General features: G+C 37.9%; 1 protein-coding gene across 3 annotated transcripts in view; it reads left to right on the top strand.

Annotated features, from left to right (window-relative positions):
- Positions 1-11,434: 11,434 nt before the first annotated feature.
- CACNG2 (calcium voltage-gated channel auxiliary subunit gamma 2) overlaps positions 11,435-13,474 on the top strand; it is a 179,623-nt gene continuing 177,583 nt past the window's right edge. For 2 of the 3 annotated variants that reach the window (XM_039353105.1, XM_039353104.1), the window contains exon 1: positions 11,435-12,751. In XM_039353105.1, the coding sequence (XP_039209039.1) occupies positions 12,541-12,751 (211 nt within the window). In that variant the 5' untranslated portion in view covers positions 11,435-12,540. The remainder of the gene's footprint in view (positions 12,752-13,474) is intronic. The other variant, XM_039353103.1, reaches the window with a different exon arrangement.

The following is a 13,474-nucleotide window of genomic DNA, read 5'->3' as shown; positions in this document are numbered from 1 at the left end:
ATTGGTGGACTGAAAAGCTGAAATGGTGTGTGAAAACTCTTAAAGGTCAGAAGTTCTATTCATTGGCAGATAGCAATATGAACAAATGGTGTTAAGAAGGCAATTAAGGATGGGAAGGTATAATGTTTTCTCATTAGTAATATTACATAAGAATTATTATTATTATTAGACTTACATACTGTTGAGGTCTCTTGGTAATTTATTAAAAATATTGGAAGAAATGTTTGACTTACACTGTTGTATTCCTGTTCACTTCAGCAGAATTTCAGAAATAGAAAGGGCCACTGAAAAGCAACAAAGCCAATACAATAATTGTACTATGTCTCATAAATTCAGTTACTACTGTTAAATTCAGTTACAAGCATAGTTCAATATATTTGCTAGCGCTGTAAAAATGTAGATGCTGTTAGACTTGATTCTGGTATTTGTTAGACTTGACAAATTTCCTGCCCTGTTTTATTTAATCAGTCAGAGGGATCCCTAAAATATCCAAATTAAATCAGAGCATTTTACATTGCACACTTAATAGACAAATTAAAATAGAAGATATTAATTTTTTTGTTTAATCTTAACCTTCCTCCATCTCATCCAATTCCTTCCTGTCATAACTTGAAATTACCCCTTTCAAAAGAGAAATCATTTGATTCTCTCCTTGATCTGCATTTTAGATGTACCTATAAAGCTATCCTAGGTTTATGGTTTGGTTTAACTACTATTGAGTCCATATCAGAATATGCACTCAAATCTGAGAATGTTTTCAAAATAAGCAAAAGGACATTAAACTTGTATGGATATTATGAAAAGGTCCCAAAGTACTGTATATTTACTAAAATTGATGTGAGACCACAAATTTAATGGATTTCAGTCTTTGGCATTTTGGGATTATGTGGTCTCGTTTTCTGGCCATTTCTCTTTGAAAGCTCATGAAAGATCAATCAATCAATAATTGATGTAGAATTACACTGCAGAATTACTCTGAGTGTGATCAGAGTAATTGTCTCTGTTTTCTGTCTCAGAAATCTCTTTGCATCCTCCAATCTTTTCTGGAGTATCATATATTTTTGAGAGAAGGAAGATATTCTGTTCATTTCCCATAATTGTGGTGGCATCTTAGAACACTAATATTCTTCACCTAAGATTCTGCACTTGCTAGATTTTACTGCCAAAGTGGTCTGTCTCCTCTTTTTCCAGAGTTTGGCTATCTTTGGCTATCTTTAGTTAAAAAATTAATTATTGCAACCAAATGTAACAAAATTATTTTAAAAAGCACATTATATAAATTTTATTGACCCTACAAATTGTTTCTGATATTCACTATTGTTCTCCACTGCAACCCCATATGCCTCTTTACTACTATCTCTGCTTCTGTTAAATTCAGATTAATAATTTACTAACAACAGTTCCACAATAGTAATGATTTCTGTCAACTTTTAGAGTCATCCAGGCATCATTGTGCTAAAATAACAACAATGTGGATAGCTTTATTATTTCAACAATGACTGAACAATAATGTAAAGACGCTGTAGGTGAATAATTCAGAAATGACAAATCATGGATTTAACTTCTTTTGGTTTTTTTTTTTTTTTTTTTTTTTTGTTTAGGAGAGGGGAGGATGAACTTATGGTTATGCAGCATAACCATGGGCACATCACAAACAATAGTAAAATAGTAGTAATGATAATAATAACAGAATGAGTGTGGCAAAAGAAAGCAAAGGTAGTACCAATAGTATAATAGTCTCATACTGCCTCAATGTGAATTGTGTGAAAAACCAGGTCTTTAAGTCTCTGGAGAAAGCTAAGAGGGGAGTGCCTGCCAGATCTCAGGAGGAAGCACATTCCAGAGGGCAGGAGCAGCTATGGATCCCACCAGATGGCAACATGTAACAGAAGGAACCAGAACTATACCCATCCTTTCAGACATAGTGGAACATGCAGATACCCTTAAAGAGAGACAGTCCAACAAATCACCTGGACCTAGGCCACTCAGGGCTTTATAAATGATAACCAGCCCGTCAAACTTCACCAGTAATATAATAACAAGAGTATGGATTTGTTACTATAATTAAAAGTTGGTGCATTCTGAACAAAGATTGTGCATTTCTTCTTTTAACATACAGTTTACATGCAATAAGTCATGCTGACTTTCTATATATGATAAAGGAGGATGCCTCCAGCAATAGATAAATAATATAATAATTGCATCTGGAGGTGAAGAGAAACATTCTCACTAACTCCTTTTAAGTGGGATGATACATGCCACTATAACACTTCTCTGTGTTGCAGAATTGGAGTAATTCCGCACTCTGATAATCTGCGGATGTATAGTAGTCAGATTTTAATTTCCAGAATTCCTAGCAAGAATGATCAGCCAATCTCCCTAGAGTATAATTGTGTTTTTGAACTATAACAATAAGCTAGGCCAGTGTCTGTATATCAGATTCAGGGTTTCGGTGAATATAACAAGTCACTGTTTTAAGTAGACCAAAGATTTTAAGGAATTCTTTCAGGTCCTGAGTCTCAGATCCTGAGTCTCGGATCCTATTGAGGGCTCAACTGCAGATTGCCAGAAAAGGCTTTTGCAGTACTTATGAATAAACTTTGGTTTGTATCAATTCTATTCCTTCTATAAATAGTGGCTAACTGAGCCTGTATTTCTGAAACAAGAACGCCATACAAATAGGTAAAAGTTCAAGGTTTTTTTTTTCTCAGAATCAGAGAGACACTTCTCAAACATCTCAAATGGAGGAAGGAAGGAATGGCCTTGAGGGGCAGAAGGAAGAGCTGCTACCAAGGCCATGATTAGTTAAAAGTGACTTGAGCCTGGGCCAGGAATGTAACCTGAGCAAATGTCTTGGACATGAGCCTCCCTAGTTCTGACAAGGATAAAGAGAGGGGGAAATGTACTCAGACTTGCAAATTTCTATTGTGGTAGCCTTACAATAAAAATAGTACTGACCTACATGATATCAAATGCTAATCTGATCTACCTTGGAGGGTTGACACATCCAGAGAATGTCAGATCCAGGAATATCTGAAAGGATCAGAATCCTCTATTTAGCTTCAATGTACCCAGAAGCACATTGCTCCTCAGGGAGCGCCACATCCACATGATACTAAGGGCCAAACTGGCTGGGAATTTTAGCAGTCGTATATATCACACCCAAAAGATAGTCAAATAAAGAAAATCAGAGCATGCTAATTTAAAATATGCATACTATATAACGATGCTCTCAAGTTAAGCCCAACTCCTGAGAACTACATCCATGCAGTTTTCCAAGCAGCATTAAAGAAGTGATTTGCCATTTTTGATTCAGATTCTTCTTTCAGTTTTGATTCCCCACTCAGATACTAACCAGGACCTATCCTGCTTAGGTTCTGACATCAGGTAATGTCAGGTACATGATCTCACTATTAAAGTGGGGGAAAAATGAATGAAACAATTATTTCATTATAAGTTTGTTCAATGAAGTGAAGCAAAGGAAAATAATCTAGGGAAAGATGAAAACAAACACTGACAGAATAGAAGAAAAGTAGAGCAAGAACAGTAGAAGCTGTGGATCTCCTATTTTTTTATTCGCTTTCTGTGTTCCTCTTCTTGTTCTGGCATTTGCTAAGGTCAGAAGGAACCCTCTGCTGAGCCAGGCCCTGAATAGTGTGTCTTCTTGCAGTTGAAGTTTGTGCAAAGCAATATGAGATGGCAAAATTGAGGTTGGCATAAGTCTCATATACAAACATAATGCCAGTTTCACTACAGGTAGTCCTCAACCTATGACCACAGTTGGACTGCAGTGTGGTCATTTAGTGAGTCATTACATGGCCACACCTGATTTTATGACCTTTTTGCTGTGGCCTTTAAGCGAATCATGTGACCATTAAGTGAATCCAGCTTCTCCCATCGATTTTGCTTGTTAGAAGCCAGTTGGGAGGGTCACAAATGGTGATAATGTGACACTGAGATTTAAATATCATAAATATATGTTGGTTGCAGAGCACTCAGATCATGATCACATGACCATGGGAATGCTGCAATAATGCTAAGTGCAAGGATACATCAAAAGTCACTCTTTTCAGCACTGTCATAACTTTAAACAATTGCTAAATGAATATGTGTAAATTGAGGACTACCTGTAATACTTTCTTCCAAATGAACAGCTTTGGAGTGGTTCCTGTGGAGACATACACTTAGAAAAATAGACTGAGATATTGATCAGCTATATTGATTTTTTTTTCAAGAACTGCCCAGTGGACTGGATTATTTCTACTCCTATTTACAGGATTGCACTTCAGGAAAAATAATGTTTTCATGTATATAATCCCATAGTATCTTTCCTAATGCTTGCTTCTTGAGAACAAATGCTGAATCAGAAGAGTTCACTGAATCATCAGATCAAAGTCTGTCTAGTGTAAAAAGTGAAATCTAGACCCTAAATTTAATGTTGAACTAGGCAACTTGATATCTATTCCCAAAGATAGTTCTTCCTCAGTCAAAAAGGAACGCCAAATATCCTGGACACTTTTGACTTCTCAGGGCATACTCACCAGGAAAAACTCAACATAAAGGAATGTGTTGAAGTTCAAGATGGCAAATTTAAAAGCTCATATTTTAATCAGCATTTTTCAATCATGCAAGTGAAACCTGGGCAAACAAGAGTGAAAAGCGAAGGAATCAAGATGTTCTATGGAAATAACAAGAGTCTGGATCACTCCAAATACCTGGACATCCTTCAAGCTTTAACAACATTAAGCATATTGAACCCAAGAGAAGGTAGTGAATATATCATAAGAGTGAAGAAAATCAACTCAGTGGAAGAAATACCATCAAGACAATTAACATCTGAGCAAATCCAGTCATTAAATACACAGCTGGAATAGAGCACTGAACTCAAGCTAGAAAAACAATGACAATGAATCATATCTTTCATCCACACTGCAATGTTGAAGACTTGATTTACCAAGGAGTATAGGTGGATATGGAATTGTGCAAGTACACTAGACAGTTGAAGAAGATAAAAGGTCATTGGAAGAATATCTGAAGGGCAATGAAGTTACATTGAAGTTAGTACACTTAGAAAGCTTATTGAATATCAAAGAGACAAAAATGACCTACTAGAACAGGGGTGTCAAATTGCCAGCCCACAGGCCAGTTGCATCATACAGAGGCCACGCCCACCCCAGCTCTGGCAATGCAAAAAAAGTTGTGATATGTCGCGACACATCACGTGATGCGGCACGTTTGACACCCGTGTACTAGAAGAATAGAAAAGAGATGTGGCAATGCAAAGTATCACATGGCCAGTACACACAAACATTAAATAAAAACTAGCAGAAAAAGCAGATAATTGCAAAACCTGGCAATGGTTAAGTGCTGGAAAGTTGAAGGATTCAGAGGGGCTAATCCTGCCTGCACAAGTCTTAAAGACAAATACATACCAAGCCAGAATTGAGATAATAGCAAGAGACAGCAAATTTATCTTGGCAAAGAAGCTGAAGAAACAGTGGGCCACCTAGTTAACTGCTGCAACCCCAGGCAACTGGCCTCCATTTTCCAGACTTCCTGTAAGCCTATCACCTGTGAATGGAACAAACCTAAATAGAGCTGTTATGAAATACCTCCTCCGAATTTTTCACTGTATTTGCTTGGTGTGAATTGTAGGTGAATATACCACCAATTTGGTGGGTGAGAACAGAACAACTCAAGGATACAAAAAAAACAGTATTTATGTACAGGGGTGATTTGATGTCTCCTTTATTCCCTTTGTTCCTTATGGGAGCTGATGTCTGCAGCTTGCAAAAAAAGATTTTGTGATGTTATTTGCCAGGACTGAAGAATGGCCTGACCTCCAGCCCTCAACCCATGCTATAATGTACCTAAATTTATGAGCAAATAAATGGTGCATATCTAATAGCAAAGAACTTCTTGGAATGGCTAGCATCTTTGTGAAGCAAGTGGGATCAGAGACGATCTTGTTCCTCTCAGTGGACCATATTTGCTTACTGATAATTTTGCAAACTGAGTAAGAGAATAACATCGGTTGTGAGAATTGGCAAGGTTAATTTTGAAGCCCAGATATAGAAAGGAATAATAGCGATTTTGAAAAGCTCATCAAAATTTTCAGAAATGTAGGGCCCTGTCACAGAAAGTATGCTTATACTGAAAGTTTGAATTCTGAACCAATATTTTTTTAAATGGCAAAACTGTATTTTCTGTTAATGTTATTGATAACTAGCCCGTTCAGTGTCAGCAGTTTAGCTGTTCATGAGTTTCCTATCTTTAATACCTTTAAGGAGAGAGTGAAGCTTATGTGCCCCAATTGCCACAGGATATGGTAAAAAAAAGTCAAAATGGCAGTCATATTGGCATGATTGAAGCTCCTCTTGTTTTTAATGTGAGAACATAAAAAAGAGAGAGAAGTTTAAAAACACTATTTTGGCCACTATCTTTCCATTAATTTTGTCCTGGGGCTGTGTATATTATAGAACCAGGGCTTTTTTTCTCATAGAATGCCCAGAACAGAGTTCTGGCACCTTTTTTGGATGGAACCTTGTAGGGTAGGCAAGGCGGGTTGTATGACGTGTGTGAGTTCCGGCACCTTTTTTTTTAGAAAAAAAGCACTGTATAGAACAGTGTATATTTTAGAACTGTCCAGCTGTCTTTTTGTGGTACTTGATTATAAGACATCCCTCTGAAAGAAAAAGGTACACTTGAAGAGAATGGAATAGAACTATTTAAAAAACCTCCTCAGAGCATCACACCTCACAAAAAGAAAAGCATGTCAACTTCCAAACAGAACAGTAATGGTTCTTGTTGTCAGTGTAATGCCAGCCACATGACCATGGACTTAAAGTGTCTTTATTATTTCAGTCTGGCATAAAGATTGTCCTTCCTGCTAACTTCAAAATGCCATTCAAGTTCAGAGTTATCCTGAACTATAAATCAACTCAATTCATAATTCTTCCATTTAAAGAATATGTTGAACTAAAATCTCAGGACAATATATTGTGTTCAAATGGATGCTTTGTTACAATAAAGCCAATCAGGCTTCTGTTGGCTCAATACATCTCCCCAACCAGGAACAGTTTGATGAGTGTCAAAAGAATTAGAAATAGAAACCACACAATACTTCTGTCCAGCTATTACAGGCCATGACCTAATACTGACATACTGTACATCTAAGCTCACCCACGGATAAAGAAAGGCTTCAGCAGAACTGATTTAGGTAAGTCTGCTATATAACTCCTTCAAAACCCACTAGCCACTTCATTGAACCACCAGAATAAAAAGGAATTAATATAATCATTTTGCAGTCATTTTTATGCAAGCAACTACTCAAATTCTGTAATTTCATAAATATTCAAATTCCTAGAGGCATTTAGAGAGCATCCAGTGATGATGCGATATAAAGTTTCAAGCCAAAACTCTGCAAATCTATGCTTGACAGTGCAAAAATTCATTATGTTATTTAAATCATCTTGGTCTCTTTCTCTGATGTAAGAAAAACAATTGAAAGTAAAGTTTTGTACTGGTGTGATGACCATCAGAGGAACTGTTTAATCCTTTCAAAGATTTTTCTTTTAATTAATTCTTTTATTGCTTTCAAAAGAGTGACAAAAAAGAAATGGAAAAAATGCACAGATGAAAATACATATATTGTCAAAGAGAAAAAAAACATGGAAAGTGTAATCCTTTCTAAATCTGCTGCGTTCTCCTTCCAAGTACCTCACCCAAATTCTTCTCCTTTTGCTATGTTGTTGTTTTAATATATATTTTTATATAAAGGTAAAATTTTCCCCATATAGTCATGTTCATCTCTAGAGGGTGATGCTCATCTCTGTTTTTTAGCTGAGGGAGTCAGCGTTGTCTGAAGATGCTTCAGGCACATGCTGAGGCACATGGAATGCTGTTACCTTCCTGTTGAAGTGGTACCTATTTATCTACTCCCATTTGCATGCTTTTGAACTGCTAGGTAGGCAGGAGCTGATGCAAGTAATGGAAAATCACCCTGTCACAAGGTGCTTAGACCTCAAACCCAGGTGGATCAGCTTTCCTTCTGTCTTGGATCAAACATAATTAAGACAAAGTGACTTTGTTTTTTATTTTTTTTAAAAAATAGTTTTCTTCCCAGACTTAATTCATGTTGTGCTAAATGTTGCATTTCTTCTCCTAGGTAATTTCTGTGGTTCTCAATAGTACCCAATCCCATGCTCACTGATGGTCCAGAGAATACCATACCAGTGGTATCAAATGTAACTATGCAATCAAGCAAGGCAAGGAGGTGTGTGTTCCCTTAATCTCGATCCTGCTGCAGTTCATCTACAACAAGCATGTGAAATTTGCATGTTACGTGTTGTGACTTTTTCCCCATTGCCGGCAATGGGGTGGGCGTGGTTTCAGTGTGATGCATCCGGCCCTCGGGCTGGCAGTTTGACATGCCTGATCTACAAAAACAAATCAAGCATTTTCTGTTTTCTGCCCTATACCAAACCCAGATTGGAAGGGATCCATATAAATTTCTTCATGCATGGCCATTTGTGACTTCCACTCCCGTGCAAGGATCAAATATATAGTTGATGGAGTTCATCTTGCAAACAACTCTGATCATTTCCTCAGAGTTCATAAGTTTGAATCTCAAATCATCTGTCATGAGACTTCACAGAGCCAGCATCCAACTCAGAGTGATTATGAGTGATTTTGTTTTGAAAATGTTTTGCAGATAGGTCATAGTACCCTGCAAGAAAATGTTCCACTCTATTACTCCCAAACAGGAAATAAGTAACCCTAAACAAGGTATTTTGCTTGCCACCCAAAGGTACAATAATTATAGGGAGATGTCAACCCTTACCTCCAGGTTATGGTCAATTATATTTGGTCTTTGTCTTTTTTCATATGACTCTGCTTGTCTCTTATGACATTTGATCTTCTCGGTAATTCAAGAAACTCCCTGTGTTGACTACCCAGAATGACCACTCAAGAGAAATCCTGTTAAGCACTTTCACCCCTTCCTTACTTCAGCCAGGCAGCTGACTGAACAGTCTGTCAGATTGTTGGCAAACTCCAGAACTTCATTCTGAAAATGATCAGAACCCATAAGGCAGCTCAGGCAGATCCTCTTAATTTAGCTTCCTAACAGTCATCTAACCACATCTTAACCAGGAAGTGCCTTGTCCATGTCAAATGAGTAAAGGATATGACCTCCATTTCCAAATCAAACTCCCATTATTTTACAGTAAAAGTTGGATCCAAGATCTTTTTGTTTGTTTGTTTGTATCCGAGCTTTATTATTTCTACAGACAACTCAAATATCCAACACAACTTCCTCCTCTTATTTTTCCCAAAAGGACCCCTTGAGGTGAGTTGGGCTGAGAGAGAATGACTGGCCCAACCCAGTCATTCAGTTGGCTTTCATAGCTAAAGGATTAGAACTCACAGTCTCCTGCTTTCTATGCTAGTGCCTTAACTACTAGACCAAACTGGCTCAAACTGGTTCCCTATGCAATTCAGGCCTATGATAACTTATGATGGATCCACAGTTGACTGAAATCTATGAAATCTAAACTTATCTTGCTCTCCCACCAGGGTATCAAAATTAAAAATTCCCTGCACCAGAGACTGTGGGGGGGGGCCTTCATTATACTGGGCATGAAGTCAAACAACTTTACTAAGGATGCTGAGGTAATATACCAACAACATCTTTTCCTTATCCTGACATCCAACTCCATAGATAAGATGCCACATACAGCCACTTGTGGAATGGGACAACTGGCCACCAATGATTAAATGGTATTTAATCATTATATGAGATCTTTATTAGTTTAAGAGCATTAAAAAAGTAATCTTAAGAATGATGAATATTTCTCATATTGTATATGACTCTGGCAGGTAAGTCATTTATCTTTCACATACTGATTAATGGAGATCAGATCCTTGAATGATTGTTTAACCAAACCTGCTCAGCCTTTAAAGAGAGCAAGAGAACGAAATAAGCTAATAGGGTTATGAAAATGTAACGCATCTCGATCTCTTCTACAAATTCAACTTCCCCACAAATTCTTCTGACAAAATTGCATTGGTCTTTCCAGTCTATCTAGTTTTCTGAGATATGAAATTGTTTAGAGATCAATAAAATCGATTGGATGAGAAAGTAAATGAGAATCATATAGTGTCCTTTACTGTTATATTAATTACAAATTATGTGTTTTAGAGTTTTCAAATATTTTGGGGGTAAATTAACTAATTACAATTGGAAAAGAGATGGAAAGGCACTGAACTATTGCTGTATCACCTAATGGTACTATAGTAGAATCCTTGTTTAACAAAAAAATCTCAGTGTTGGAATTTCACAACACCTTAAATAAAGTACTTTGTACACAATACCCACTGTTCAGACAGCATGTCAAATCTTAACATGGATTAGAAAAGGAATGCAATTATTGTGTTCACATAACTTTGTATGACCAAACAAATAAACTGCATTAGGATTTAACTTTAACTGAATCACAATCAGTCCAATGTTATCTTATCCTACTATATTAACATAGTTAGAAATTAAAATAATTGCCATGGCCTTAAAGAGGGAAGAATTTACTTCATGGAGGATAAGTTTAGTCGTGATCTCTGTATGCTACATCCGGATTCACTAGCACATATGTTCAAGTTATCATACACTGATGACTTAAATGAGAGTGAACTATTATCCTCAAAATTTACTTATGGGTTTCCCAGGGGTATTTGACAGGCCACTTCAGGAAACAAAGTAATGGGACTGGCAATGATTTGGTCTGATCCTGTAGGGTTCTTCTTCTCTCCTTATGATCTCCCCTCTCTTTAAGAATTTAAAGGTGTTTGAAATAATCTTTTTGTCTGCTTTATTCTATTCTGCACAAAGAAAATATATACCACGAACCTTCTAAAAAAGGGGGGGGAGAGAGAGAGATCAATTGATTTCCAGCAATTAAAGAAAGAATAAAACAACAAACATTGAGCAATAGTACCTCACTGTTCTTTTTTTCCCATGTATCACGCATTGAAGAATAATTAGTATTGATTTTTCTTGCTTATATTTTGTTTTGCTAACATACATAATGCACTATATTTTTCTCTATTTCATTTTCACTGTCTTCTAGTTGAAGTTTTTTGCACATCTAATTGAGATGTGACAACTGAATTTAGAGTTTGGCTGGAGTACAAATAAAGGGGGGTATGGTTCTCTCCGAGTTTCTGAAACCTATGGGAGAGATAATTTCAGGGATTGGGAGAAGAGGAGTGAAAATGGAAAAGGACGAGCAGGAAGGCTAATAGCCCCGCCCTTCCTGCTTCTGAGAGCTAGGACAATTATTCTCACTTACAGATGCTGGCGAAGAGGATCTAGGAAGTGAAAGATTCCCCTCACCCCCCACCCCACCCCAATCTCCAATGCCTCCTCAGTTTTCCCGGCAGCACCCCGGGTAAAGAGCTAACAGAGCTGTTCTTCAGCACCGCGGAGTGATCAGTGCAGGGAGCTGTCCATTTCAGCACCACTACGTTAATGCAGTAGGTGGAGAGCGGAATTCACAAGGAAAGCGAGGCGAGAGACACCGACGGGCAGCGTATCCTGCAGCAAGCTTTTCTGGTTTTCTGATCTTCGGAAGCTTTGCAGAGAGGGGGCAGGAAGGGGAAATCCATCTCAAAAATCCATCTGGCAGAAGTTCCCCCCTCCCCTACCCAACTGTTAGCTACTACCACTCCTGAAGCTCACCATCTCAAGAGAGAGAGAGAGAGAGAGAGAGAGAGAGAGAGAGAGTAACAACTACTTCTCTACACTGCCTTGGAGGAAGAGCCATGGATGGCAAATGCTCAGCACCTGTTCAGTTGAAAGCAAGGGCTTACAAGAAACTGGCAAGTCTGGCTTGGTGGTAAGAAAAAAGGAAAAGGAAAAGAAAAACGGGATCGGAGAAGAAAAGAATTGAAACCAAAACCAGCAAACAGACAAAATAAGGGGGAAAATCCAAGGAATATACACTGGGAAGAAAAGGATTGTTCATGGCGCAGGCTGCAGAGCTAAGAAAGAAGACTGAAGGTTGCACCTCTACTCTTACAGTCTCTAACTGTCTAGGTCCAGATAATGAGAGAGTGTGTTGAGAATGCTGCTTCGGTTGCCACTGCTGCTGCTGCTGCTGCTGCTCCCCTGTTCACTGTGGAAGCCATCTCCAAATTAGCCATCACATATGGAAACTGGAGACCAGAATTTTAGAAAAAGGGATTAAGGCATCTCATTTTGGGGGGGAGGGATACCTATTTTCTTTCTTATTTTCTTTATAATATTATATAAAATATTAACAACTGGAACATTTTTTCCTTTTGAAAATCAAGCCTCTTCTGTGTGATTTTTTTTTCATTTACACTGAATTCAGTGGGCTTTCTTACCTCTTTTTTTATATATAGATTCTCTCTATTGATCTCAAATAGTTATTAAGATTATCATTTCTTTTACTAACATTATACACACATACACAAACAGCCCAAGAATCAGAAAGCAGTTGGGTATTTGTATAATGAAGAATTATGGGGCTCTTTGACAGAGGTGTTCAGATGCTTTTAACCACCGTTGGTGCTTTCGCTGCCTTCAGCCTCATGACCATAGCTGTGGGAACCGATTACTGGCTTTACTCCAGAGGGGTTTGCAAGATGAAAGGAACCGGAGAGAATGAAACCAGCAAAAAGAATGAAGAAGTCATGACCCATTCTGGATTATGGAGAACCTGCTGCTTGGAAGGTATTTAAATCTAGATCTCTCCAATTCTTTCATCTTCCCCCCCCCCATGCTCCCCATTCCACCATTTTCTTACTTCAATCCCAACCACAAACAAAGCAGGGTGTTTGATTTAGTTTCAGAAGAGAGACAGTCAAGTTGTCAATATAAGGCAGACACATTCCCATTATCCCCCTTCCCCCCCCCCATCCCTCCATTTGTCTCCTTATTCCCTGAATTGCTTGGTAATTTCTGTTGAGTTCCTTTATAAAATGCAAGTCAAAAGTTGCATAATTGGAATGGGTTGTTGGGTTTATAAAAACAAGGGGGAATAAGTGTTCTCCTTCTTTTCAACTGGATTGATGAAGTCTGGGACAGAGAAATCAAGGAAGGAAAAGCAAACTTCCCATCTAGTTAATTTTCTTTGCAACCATTAATATTCTTAAAGTCATTCTCCAACTGTAGATTTTGTTATGTCTAGGCAGCTGTCTCATTTGGTAAGCTCAAATGTCCCTCATTGCCTTGGTCCAGAAGAGTTTCTTTTTTAAGCAATGGGAGGGGGAGCTTTCGTAATGGTCTCCAGGCAACCATAGTATAGTTTGGGATGGATGTGGTTTTGTTTGCTCTCCTTTCTAGAACTTGCAGCTGATGAATGGAATTTAAACACTCAAATCTCCAAATGAACAAGTGGTGGAAACAGGAAGGGTGAACACCCTTTCTAACTCTTTCCTCTCCTCCTCCTCTAGT

Source organism: Crotalus tigris, unplaced genomic scaffold, assembly GCF_016545835.1.
Source record: "Crotalus tigris isolate CLP2741 ecotype Arizona unplaced genomic scaffold, ASM1654583v1 scf7180000018491.14276545383:2951260, whole genome shotgun sequence".
In the NCBI taxonomy this organism is placed as follows: Eukaryota; Metazoa; Chordata; class Lepidosauria; order Squamata; family Viperidae; genus Crotalus; species Crotalus tigris.
The sequence above is the reverse complement of the archived record's forward strand: the minus strand, read 5'-3'. Positions and strand labels throughout refer to the sequence as shown.